This window comes from Schistocerca gregaria, chromosome 1 (genome assembly GCF_023897955.1).
Source record: "Schistocerca gregaria isolate iqSchGreg1 chromosome 1, iqSchGreg1.2, whole genome shotgun sequence".
Classification (NCBI taxonomy): domain Eukaryota; kingdom Metazoa; phylum Arthropoda; class Insecta; order Orthoptera; family Acrididae; genus Schistocerca; species Schistocerca gregaria.
This window is the reverse complement of record NC_064920.1, coordinates 589,221,877-589,234,790: the sequence shown is the minus strand read 5'-3', so window position 1 is coordinate 589,234,790 and position 12,914 is coordinate 589,221,877. Positions and strand designations below refer to the sequence as shown.

The following is a 12,914-nucleotide window of genomic DNA, read 5'->3' as shown; positions in this document are numbered from 1 at the left end:
GATTACTCATGTGTCATAAACACCTGAAGTTTTAGACTGAAAAAGGAAATAAAAAAAAGTGTCCTTACAATTCATAAACATTAGTAAAGTTGTCTAAAACCACGAGTAAATGCTCATGTCTTAATAACATAAGTAAAATAAGAAAAGAATAGAGAAACAATAAGTGAAAGATTGTTCCAGAGAGGACAGAGAATTGTGATGGAAAGGAGAGATATGTATATAAATATATGTACAAAATGCATACTGTTATTATGAGTTACATTATTTACATAATGACTATGTATAAAATATCGCGTGTTTGATCGGGGGGGATAAGTAGTGATTCGAGGATTTCTGTGTAAATTCTAGAACCACTCAGCCTTCTACTGCCTCAAACACACGATATTCTGGATACAAATGTGGGATGGTAAAATCCTACCTACTGCACGTCACGTTTGTGTGTACAGGTTTAAAATCAGTCGCGGGAAGAAAGTAGACACGGGGGTTAAACGGCACCAGCAGGTACCTGTCAGACAATCCATATGTGTTAGTGAGTGTGTAAGGAAGAACCATGGAGTTTTTATGCCACTCTGTGCTTATTGAGTCATTGACTATTGTCATGTGAAACAAGAACAGTTGAAAAAGCACTACTGTGAACTCTTGACTCAGCCTTGGTAGAGGCAAGATGTAATTTCTGATTCATTTTAAGAAAGTCATGGCAATCAAGCCAACTGTCTTTTAACTGTAACTCATTTTGTCTCTAATTTTTGACGGTGCGAGGTACTTACAAAAAGTTGCAAATGTATGTTGAAAGTGTGAATTATGTTGCGCATGAAAGCCAAATACATTGTTAACTGACGAAAAGCAAAGTTTGTTTGGCTATTCATTTTATAAGTATAAAGAGGCTTAAAAGTTCCTGTACCTAGCTCTATTCGATGGAGAAAAAGTCAAGAGATTTTCCAGCAGTCGACTATCCCATATAGGAGAGGGGGCTGCAAAATTCCAAGTAAGTCACCTCGTAAAGAAGAGAATGTGGTTTGGGGAAATAAATCATTATAAAACACACCCACACTCACACTTTAAGTCGTCAGAACGTTAGACTACATATCACTCCCACACAGATAGTGCAGAAAAGATTAGATTAATTACAGAATGCACGGCGTTTTTGTGAGTCGTGTGTGTGTGTGTGTGTGTGTGTGTGTGTGTGTGTGTGTGTGTATGTGTGTGTGTGTGTGTGTGTGTGTGAGGAGGGGGGGGGGGGGCTCATATTTTTAAAGAAGGCCTTACTCGCTGAAAGCTTGGTATGTGAGCCGTAATTCCCCCCCCCCCCCCTCCCCCTGCCCACCCCCCTTCAGTGAGTCAGCATCTCCGTTATTTTGTTAGTGGCAACTTTCCTTTTCACTTTTCATTATACAATCTAAAGAATAGGTGTAAATGTAGGTTAGTTGTTAGCTTTGCTCCTCCCATTATTTATAATCTCAAAGTGACTGTTGTCAACCAGCTGATAAATAAAGATGTTTATCAAAAAGTAAACAACACCTTATAACTTTGTAGTTGTTTAACACAGGTTTTGGATAGGGTGCTGGATTACAGGCTATTCCAAATTTCAAATGTAGCACCACTAAAAGTAAGCTCTGACTACAATTACCCAATATTAATACGAAGCATCTTATGCAAGCAAAATACTTACTTTATTTTTTCTGAAGGACATGTTGGGGACCATCTGGAAATTGTTGTATCATAATTAACACCAACTATCCGCAGGTAAGGGCAATCTTTTGGAAGCCAGTCTCTTGGCCAACACGGTGTGTATATATCTTCATGGCATTCTGGGCACTTTTCACTTAAGATAAACAGAGAAAATTCATATAAAAATACAAAAAATACGCTAGAATATACATTTTCTAATACTTAAATAGTGTTCTGTCAATAACATTTTAAGACACTAATCATAATTAGCCCCCATCCTACTGAGTTTCCAGATACTCACTCATTTTTAAACATCTTTTTGAAGAGGATCTTCAGTCGAATCTTCAAGCAGCGTCCTAAGACATGCATTACAAACTTGTACCATCAACAATCGTGCTTGGCCATTGTACGTCAAGCATAAATGTTGCAGAAAACTGATTTAATTTACATGTAAAAAGGGATGAATATAGAGAGAAACAGAAGGAATCATACAAGAAGTCAACCAGCTGCTTTAGCTCCTACTGTCCAATAAAGCTTCTATAGTTAGTTCAGTATTTGTTATTTAGTTTTTATCAATCTCTTGCTCTGTCCTTTGTGCTTGGCCTTTTTTAAAGTCTTTACACAGAATACTTTGCACAATCATTACTCAGTGAATACATATTAAATGGCACTTGATGCATGATTATAGAGAAAGAAAAAAGAAGTGGGGCGTGGGGGTGGGAGACAGGAAGACAGAGAAACTGTCAGGGTAAAGAAATGAAATTGCTTCAATTTGGAAGTCTTTAAAACAAGTCAGAAGACTTTTTGAACACACTGATTAGCCAAAAGGAAAGTTGTTACCTGTCATGGACTTTTGCAACAGTTCCAATAATGTTTTGAGTTCCATTCAAGTGAATAGTTTAAATACGCCACAGTTTAATTCCTTGTTCAGCTGTCAGAGATAGTCAAGAATACAACATAGAAAGCTACATTTTTAACTGATATTTCACTTCATTAGGCTCAGGACCTCACCAGTAGCAGTGATAAATAGGAAATAAGATTAGAGTTCAACATCCTCCTGACATCAAGGTCATTAGAGCTGGAGCACAAGCTCAGATTATTTTAAGAATGGGGATGGAAATTTCAAAGCAACTACCCACCATTTGCCTGGAGTGATTTACGGAAAGGACAGAAAATCGAAATCTGGATGGTTGGACAAGGATTTGAATCATGATTCTCCAAAATGCGAGACCAGTGTGCTAACTACTGCATACACTTCACTCAGTAGGAGCAGCGTATGTCCAACAAGAACTCTAAAAAGTGAGTGACAGTGGTGTGCTAAAGAAGAAATGTTAAATAAAGCTTATAAATTCTGTAAAAAACTTCCTTACAGGCAGAAAACTCTTGGGGTGAAACATGTCACGGTAAATATTCAATTAGGTGCAAATGTTGGATTATTCCTCAACTCTCTGTCTGCTACCAAAACACAAGGTACAGAGAGACAGGACTTTATTTAAGGACCAAAAAACTAGCAGCATAACACCTATAACTGGTGTGCAAGAACTGAACATCTCTGCAACATGAATCAACTCTTTACAAGGATTCCTGTTCAATAAAAATAACAACTCTAACAGAGCAGATTAGTGGTCTTAATATTGGTGGTACTGTAGATATTCCCTAAAATTGTGTAATGAATATCTTTCACCAACATGTTCAGCTCTTATACAGCAAACTACATTTCAATATACTAATAATGCATTAATTATAAGATAATTATGGAATATATGTTTCTGATAACTGGTTTCTCCCTCCAAAATTTATCTGTAGCTTACTACTATTGTAGATTTGAAGGTCACTATAGGGGAATACCTGTACTCACCAAGGATGATACGGCAGGTACTAATGTAGCTAATATTACCCTCCAAAACAGTGACAAAGACTTTCAGACAGTAGTGATTAAAATTCCAAAATTAAATTTGATAATAGCCAGAGTGTACCATTCTCCATCAGTAAATTTTGGGGTGTTACTGGAAAAAATGTAATGATTCCTAAATAAAGTAAATGGAAAAAGGATTAGTGACTTCTACAAAAGCTTCCTCTGTATATATGAATAGAGAGCAGCTCTAGTCAGTCTCATAGAATTATGTAATCTTATTTTCATGATAAACCTACCAGACAGGCAGCCTTGGATCAAATCTTAATCCACAGAAAGAAACTGAAGTGGTGTGCAAAAGTGTACAGTACAGCGTTCAGTGACCACCACCATGAAAGGGGTTAGGCTAAAACAACACACTAAAGGTCAAATGCAGGATCTTCAGCCAGAATAATGCAAACTAATTTAGTTTATTATGATGAAGACTGGCCTGCTGCTGTGAAATATGAAATCTGTATACAAAATTCAAAGAATGAAAAGCGCAGGATGGAATAACAACAGTATTATAGAAAGGGTACATTGCTGCTCATCATATAGAGAAGGTGTTGAGTTGCACACAGGCACAACAAAAAGATTGCTATACATTTAAGCTTACAGCCAAAAGGCTGTCTTCCGATATAGAAAACACACACACAGACAGATTGCACTTGAAGGGAGCAGAAATCTGCCATGGATAGTGGGGTGGCCATTCATGCAGACAGACAGATTGCTAGTTGTCATGCCCACTTTGAAACCAGCACAGTGGTTGCAGCTTAGTTTGTAGATCATGCAGCTGCTTTCACAGATAGGTCTCTGATAGAATAGGAGATGCCTGTGACAGGACTGGAGTGGATGTTGGTGGGAGGATGTATGGGACAGATCTTGCAACTAGGTCTATTGCAGGGATATGAGCCATGAGGCAAGGGGTTAGGAGCAGGGACTCACAAGCGGGTGGCAGAATACCACTGTGAGAGGGGAGGGAAGGATATAGGGTAGTAAATTCCTAATTTCAGGGCATGATGTGAGGTAGTTGAAACACAGGCAGAGAATGTGATTCAGTGCTCCAGTCCAAGTTGGTAGTGAGTCATGAGAAGATTGCTCCTTTGTGGCCGCACAGTGTGTATCTGGTATGTGGAAGGTGGTAGGTAACTGGAGAGACAAGGCACGCAGTTCTGTTTCTGTACAAGGTTGGGTGAGTAATTTGTCTTTGAAGGTCTCAGGGACACCCTCAGTATGTTTGGAGAGGAACTGCTAATTACCACATATGTGATAACCATGGGTGGCTGGGCCGTATGGAAGGGACAGTTTGGTATGGCAACTATCCAAGTGGAGACATTGCTGGTGGATGGTAGGTGTGATATGGACAGAGGTATTGATGTAGCCATCCTCGAGGTGTAGGTCAACTTTGAAGAAGGTGGCTTGTAGGGCTAAGGAGGAACAGGTGAAGTGAATGGATGAGAATGTGTTGAAGTTTTGGATGAATGTGGATAGGGTGTCTTCACACTCAGTCCACATCACAAAGATGTCATCTGTGAATCTGAACAAGGCAAGGGGTTCGGGTTTCTGGGTGGTTAGGAAGGATTCTTCTACATGGCCCATGAGTGGTTGACATAGGATGCTGACATTCAGGGGCCCACTGTTGTACCATGGATTTGTTTGCATGTGAAGCCATCAGAGGAGAAGTAATTGCAGTGTGAGGAACAAGTCACCTTTTTTCTTTTTTAACAGTGTCGCCTTTTGTCACCTTTTTAAATTGTTGTCATCTTTTAAACCTATTTTACTCTTTTAGGTAGAAATATGTTACATACATTTGTTTCAAAGTTTATGTATTATGGTCACTGATTTAACTTTTTGGTATGTTCCAGTTATGAAAGCAGATAGTCTACACTAGGGCTTCTGAGGTCTGAGGTACATTGTTCCTTTTTGATTGTTTGAGTGTTTTCTTTATATATATTTTGTGCAATGGTTATTAGTGTCAAATACTCCTTTATTACAATTGTTTCTATTTTTGTTCCAGATTCTAATTTCACTGTAGTAACAAAGCTTCTAGGGTGTGTAAAATTATGGAAAAAGGATTTGGAAATGATAAGGGAAATATTATTTTAAGGGTTAAATGATTTTTTACAATTATTCTGGAACATATTACTGGATAAAAGAGGGGTAGCTAATGATGAAAAAAAGTGAACAATAAGAAGGTGGTTGGGTTAGGTTGTTTAGGAGAGGAGACCAAACAGTGAGGTCATCAGTCTCATCGGATTAGGGAAGGATGAGAAGAAAGACGGCTGTGCCCTTCCAAAAGAACCATCCCAACATTTGCCTGGAGCAATTTAGGAAAATCACGGAAAACCTAAACCAGGACGGCTAGACGCGGGATTGAACAGTCGTCCTCCCGAATGCGAGTCCAGTGTGCTAACCACTGTGCCACCTTGCTCGGTGAACAATAAGATTATGAATATATAGGTATAAAAATTAAAAATGTTCTTATGTCCCTTCCTCAAATGATTTCACATTCTCCTTCGACACTGCAGTGACATGTTGGTGTTTCCCTCCATTATTAGCCTACTAATGTCCTTGCAGGTCCTCATGATCATCCAAACTATTATGTAGTTTCATGGACCAATAAATAAATAAATAAATATTTAAACAACTTTTTAAAACTGTTCCAGATATGTGATTGTAGGCCAAGAGACCTGAGAAACCTTCATCAATGTTCCAGAAATATTTCCACACACAACCCTTACATAATACATTCACAACGTTAATAATACTTGGCGTGCGTACATTTTTTACACAAGTCATCATATGCTTGTGGTCTCTCTCAGATCTCAACACAGACAAACAGCTACTAATTAATCAGTGTGTGCCTCACTACCTTTCGTCATTGTCACAGATGTTATTGCTCTCTAGTGGCCAGAGAGCATGTCCTTTAATCAACCTAAAAATTAACGCCATATGTGATACTCTGTTCCATTCTGAAAATAAACTTTTTGACACAGGAAAATGCAAAGTCTGTAGTGACTGGTTTGAGAAGACAGATAATTTGAAAATTAAAGTCTCTGCACGGGTAAAAAAGTATTGAAAGTATATTTAGCAGTGTTTGTTCTTGGCTATCAAGTCTGAGAAAAAAGGTTTTAGGCAATTTTCAGCCACTCATGTTCTAGAAAATGTAAGTATAACTTGGACATTAAATGGAGACCATGTCAGTTACATTTATAACTTACAGCTCAGACACAAGCTCATTATGTGCACCAAAAACTCGCACTTTAAATACCAAGGGCAATTCCACCACTGCAAATTGATTTGGACAATGAAACTGGTGATTTCCAATTACTCTACAGTTTTGTCAAATGATATTTGTGATGTTTTTAAGATGATGTTGCCTGATAGTGTTCCTGAACATTTTTCACTTTCATTTAAGAAAATGAGTTATCTAATAACTGATGGACTGGCACCATATTTTCTGGAATGTATGTTACAAGAAGCATGTTCATATGTTCATCATATTAAAATTGTATTTTGATAAAACTACCAATTTTGAAGATAAAAAACAATTACAAACAACCATTACAGTTTGGACTGAGAGTAAACATTAAATAACAACATGTCACTTAAGAACCTTTTTATAGGCAGAGTAGATGAAGAAACTTTACATAACAAATTATGTGAAGCACTTTTTGAAGCCAATCTGTCACTAAGTACATGCCTTATGCTGGGATCAGATAGACATAACATCAATAAAAATATGTTTAGGTTTTAGATAGTGATGCATAGGAGAGTCAAGACAGACAACTTATAAACACTGGAACAAGTAACATTTGTACAACGCATAGTGCCTACCTATATGCTTTGTCATGTTTAGGTAAAAAAGCATCCGAATTTGTGGTCAATATTTACTGTTATTTTGATGGTTAACCTGTTCACTGGGAAGAATTTGAAGACATTCAGTCTCAGTGAAACATTCCACAAGTTTCTGAGGCATACAACCACATTTACCTTACTTTAGGAGCTTTAGCAAATAGGATTTTGGAAGAGTGAGATGGAATTCAGTATTACATTCTTAATCATATACATCTAAAAAACAATTTTACTACTGTTGACTTGCTATGAATGCTTTTTTAAACCCCAATAAAAGCAGAATTTCAGATCAGGATTTCATCTGTGCAACTATTCATTAAGTTCATACAATGTTTTCAAAGCCAAATACCTTTCATTCACAAGTTGCATACAGAAACAGAAAATATACTTTAAACCTTTTTGGTTTGTGTTTGAAGGTTTCTGCTTTGAGAAAAATTGAGAGAATTACTCAAGTTCTTCATAATAAACTCTTTACATAGGATAATCTGCTCCCTCTTGGATAACTAATTGCTAGTGGGCAAGTAACTGAAGAGCTTCATAAACTGGAAGAACATGAAAAGTTATGGTCTCTAAAGAATGCCCAAAAACATTTCATCACAGCTTGCAAACGTCTGATGGAAAAGAAAAGATATGCCTATAAAGTGCACTACTGAAAAGTCTTAGGGTTTTAGATCCCATAGAAAGAATAAAGAGCTGAAGCTGCAGTGAATTGTTTAAGGCTGCAAAAATTATGGCATTCGATGTCTGACAAGATTACTTATTAGGTGAGTGGAAGGTTCTAGTTTGAAAAAGATGATCCAGCTTTAGATAACAACTGCACTGACAATTACTGGCACATCTCAGAAAGACATTTCTTATCCATAGGGTTAAAATATCTAAATTTTGAAGATAAAAAAGAATTACAAACAACCATTACAGTTTGGACTGAGAGTAAACATTAAATAACAACATGTCACTTAAGAACCTTTTTATAGGAAGAGTAGATGAAGAAACTTTACATCACAAATTATGTGAAGCACTTTTTGAAGCCAATCTGTCACTAAGTATATTGCTCCCTCCTACGTATATCTCACGAAGAGACCATGAGGATAAAATCAGAGAGATTAGAGCCCACACAGAAGCATACCGACAATCCTTCTTTCCACGTACAATACGAGACTGGAATAGAAGGGAGAACTGATAGAGGTACTCAGGGTACCCTCCGCCACACACCGTCAGGTGGCTTGCGGAGTACGGATGTAGATGTAGATGTAGAAACTTGTTGAGGATTCTCTTACATTGCCCCATGGAAATATGGGCAGAGACACAGAAGATATTCCATTTTGTAGCTCACACTGTGATGACTGAAAGTTTTTTGAACAGTATTTCAACTGTGAGGGATGCTTTGGAACTATACCCTCATTTTCTCTCTGTGCCCACTGACTCATAGCACTGGACAGTAAACACATGAAAATTACATTGCTTATATGGTAGAATGTGAAAGGAAGACTCAAATTAGAAGAAAAGCAAAAAGAGATACAAAACTAAAGGAATCTTGAAGAGGATATGAAAAAAATGAAAAACATAAAAAAAGTCAGTTGAGTATGACACAGCTGTCCTGGGGAGAAAAAGGAAAAAGAACACCAAATATCTAAGGAGAATGAGAAGAACTTCTATCTCAAGCTTCAGTTAAAATGATACACACACTTGAAAAAGAATGATTTAAAAGCAGCAAAATTGGCCAATGGTATGACTGAGGGCGCATGAATGATGAAAGCAGAAGAAAGAGTGAAAGAAGGGAGGGAGAGGACATTCAGAAAACCTTGTATGATTACTTCATTTTTTGCTAAGATTCCTAAGAAACAGCAACCCACACCTATTCTGTTAATCTTTTTCCAGTATAGACTGTCATTAGCTGTAAAAATACAATGTAGACATTGTTTGTGAATTACAATTACCAATTTTGAATTACCAATTACATATTACCATTGTACTTGCATATGTGAATAAATTTCTATAAAGCAAGAGTAATGGTCATCCAGGATTTACTATGGTCTTAACTGGCCTTATGGTACAGGATTATCAAAATCGAAGTAGCTCATCTCTGTCATATCTGCTTACTGAAATAATTTGTCACCTTTGAATCACATTTTTCAAATATTTTGTCACCTATCTCTCCTGTTTCAAATGCCACCATGCCTCCTCACTTTGTTCGTGGGTAAGGTGGTGTTCAATAGAAGCCTGTCTGACTCTAAGGTAATGTGGTGTTCAATAGAAGCCTGTCTGACTCTACACCTAGAACTTCCTTCCTGGACACCATGACCATCCATATCTTTGTTCTGGCATAACCTCAAGTGCCAGCACAAGGACGAAGAATGCAATAGCAGAGAAGGCTGTGAGACGATGTCAGCCAATAGCTTGCTAACTAGGACCGCACCACGACAGGAGCGGCCTCTACAATAAGGGAATATAGGCGCTGCTCCTGCCAGCCTTGGTCGCACAGTGTTAGACCAGCACTATGATAGCAGTGACGTGATCCATATCCATTGCTTCCATGGACATTGTATATAGCAAAAGACTTCGATTGTTTGCATATCGCCCATTGATTGTGACATGTTCTTATAAATACAAAGATAGGTTCAATAACATCTAGGACTGGAGCACTGAATCACTTTCTGTGCCTGTGTTTTGACTCCCTCACGTCATTCCCCTGAAATTAGGCGTATCCTATCCTGTCCTATCCTCGCACCCCTCTCACAGTGGTATTCTGCCACTCACTTGTGCCTTCCTACTCTATCCCTGCTCCCAACCCCTTGCCTCATGGCTCATATCCCTGCAATTGGCCTAGTTGCAAGACCTGTCCCATACATCCACCCACCACCATAAGTGTTGTGACCAAAATGTGCAAGGGACCAGACCCGCATACACCATAACATGGAGAATACGAAAAAGCAGTAACCTTTATGTGCTTCCTATGAATTGATATTTTTCAAGAAATTAGAAAGCATGTCCAATGTAACACAAAATGTAACACAGAGAGCCAATGAATCAATATATATTGCAATAGCTCAATGTCAGTCACCATAGTAAATATTATTCTATCTTCTACTCAGGATAAATTGAAATGAAAAACATTGTAACAGAGACATCTTGCACAATTGAAGGTATTTTCCTGTCCATAACATAGTTTTAAGGTACATTTGCATCAATTATGCTATTCAAAGTAGAACTGAATGCATGCCAGTGAATGAGTAGAAAGTTGTTGGTGAGTTCATAATTCTGCTTTGGTAAATGATTTTTTCAATGGCTTGAACAATTCTTTTTTTCTCTGACTTCCTATAAGAATGAATTATCAAAACAAGTTAAAACAATTTGACACACACACCCACACACACGCACACACACAAATGCAACTAACACACCATGACCACAGACTCTGGCTGCCTTGGCAAACGAAACTCACACTTTGTGTTCCACGAACACTCCCCCTTTTTCCTCTGTGTAAACTCAAATCTATAGTTTTACCTATGTGGCCTTTTCAGAAGGTATGCATTGAAGGAAAAAATATGATAATAGGCTCTTCTGGGAACATGTGCTCTTGGAACTTGAAAAGTAAACCACACTGTGATGCAGAATGCCTCTTTTTCAGTGACTGCCACTGGAGTCGGCAGAGCATCTCCATGACATTTTCACATTTACTAAATGAACCTGTAATGAAATCTTCTTTGAATCTGCTCTGTTTCCTGTATCAATCCTATCTGATACAGATGTCACAATGACAAGCAATATTCAAGTATTGGTGAAACGAGGGTTTTGTAAGCTACCTCAGTCTTGGGTGGGCTACAATTCCTGAGGATTCTTCCCATGAATCTCAGTCTGACATCTGTCTTATCTATTATAAGATTTATGTAGTCATTCTACTTTAAGTCTGCCCCATTAGCTGAGTGGTCAGTGCGATGGAATGCCGCATCAAGGGGCACGGGTTCGATTCCCGGCTAGGTCGGGGATTTTTCTCCACCCAGGAACTCGGTGTTGTGTTGTCCTCATCATCGTGTTGTGTTGTCTTCATCATCATCTCATCCATGGGGGTGGTGACAGGAAGGGCTTCCAGCCACCCCTTCAATTAGCCTTGCCAAAACAGACAATAACCATACCGACCCTGTGGAGTGCGGGATGCAGGCACAAGGAAAGAGAGTCATTCTACTTTAAATCACTCCACAGACTTACTCACAGATATATTATGGCTGTAACTGCTTGCAATGATTGTTCTGTGATCGTGTAATCAAACAATAATGGGTATTTCTGCTTATTTATGCCCAATACATGATATTTGTTTATGATGGTCAATTTCCACTCCCTCATCAAGTGTTAATCCTCTGCAGGTCTTCCTGCATTTCAGTACAATTTTTTTTGTGTTGCAACTTCTCTTTTACCAAGCATCACCTACTAGAATCCTCAAGGAATTTCTGACTTTATCCACTAGGTCATATGCAGTGTGGCTCCTCACATATCATCAATAAAAAATTGCCTATCATAAAATTTCATCCAACGATTACACCCAACAGAAAAAGGACATTAAAGAGTGGCAGTCTGGCAGCACTGTAACCACATGTATGGTAACTAACTCTGTTAGCACATATTAGCCATGCTGTACAATTGTTGTAGTGGATATAGAGTTTTGGGTTAGCGTGCAGGAGGTCCAAGGTTCGATCCTGAGTTGGGGGGCGCAGTTTTTTTATTTGCTAATTTCATTCTGACACTTCATACAGTAATAGGCAGTATTTCTTAGGTCACATGTATTGTAAATTTACAACATTTTGTAATGCTGAACATAACAAATACATGGTTAGACAAACAAGAAATATACAGTTGAAACAAATGACCTGCCATAGGACACAATAATTACAAAACAATATCAATTTTGAGATGCTAAAGATGATGGCACAGTACAATAACAAAACCTCTACTTGTCATTTATACTAATGTAATATGAGTGCTCAGATGTCACACATTAGCAACCAGTGACAATAATAATGTCCATATTAAGTGACAATGGTTGAAGTAGAGAGGATATAAAATGTAGACTGGCAATGACAAGGACAACGTTATTGAAGAATAGAAATTTGTTAACATCGTGTATAGATTTAAGTGTCAGGAATTCGTTTCTGAAAGTATTTGTATGGAGTGTGGACATGTATGGAAGAAGAGAATAGAAGCTTTCGAAATGTGGTGCTACAGAAGAATGCTAAAGATTATATGGATAGATCACATAACTAATGAGGAGGTATTGAATAGAATTGGGGAGAGGAGAAATTTGTGGCACAACGTGACTAAAAGAAGGGATCAGCTGGTAGAACATGTTCTGAGGCATCAAGGGATCACCAATTTAGTATTGGAGGGCAGCATGGAGGGTAAAAATTGTAGAGGGAGACAAAGACATAAATACACTAAGCAGATTCAGAAGGATGTAGGTTGCAGTAGGTACTGGGAGATGAAGAAGCTTGCACAGGATAGAGTAGCA

The 12,914-nt window shown here is 38.1% G+C and overlaps 1 protein-coding gene across 5 annotated transcripts in view; it reads right to left on the bottom strand.

Moving 5' to 3' along the window:
• Window positions 1-12,914, bottom strand: part of LOC126357426 (protein SERAC1) — a 252,691-nt gene that overhangs the window by 24,272 nt on the left and 215,505 nt on the right. For all 5 annotated transcript variants that reach the window (XM_050007456.1, XM_050007458.1, XM_050007457.1 and 2 more), the window contains one exon: window positions 1,670-1,822. In XM_050007456.1, coding sequence (XP_049863413.1) covers window positions 1,670-1,822 — 153 coding nt within the window. The remainder of the gene's footprint in view (window positions 1-1,669; window positions 1,823-12,914) is intronic.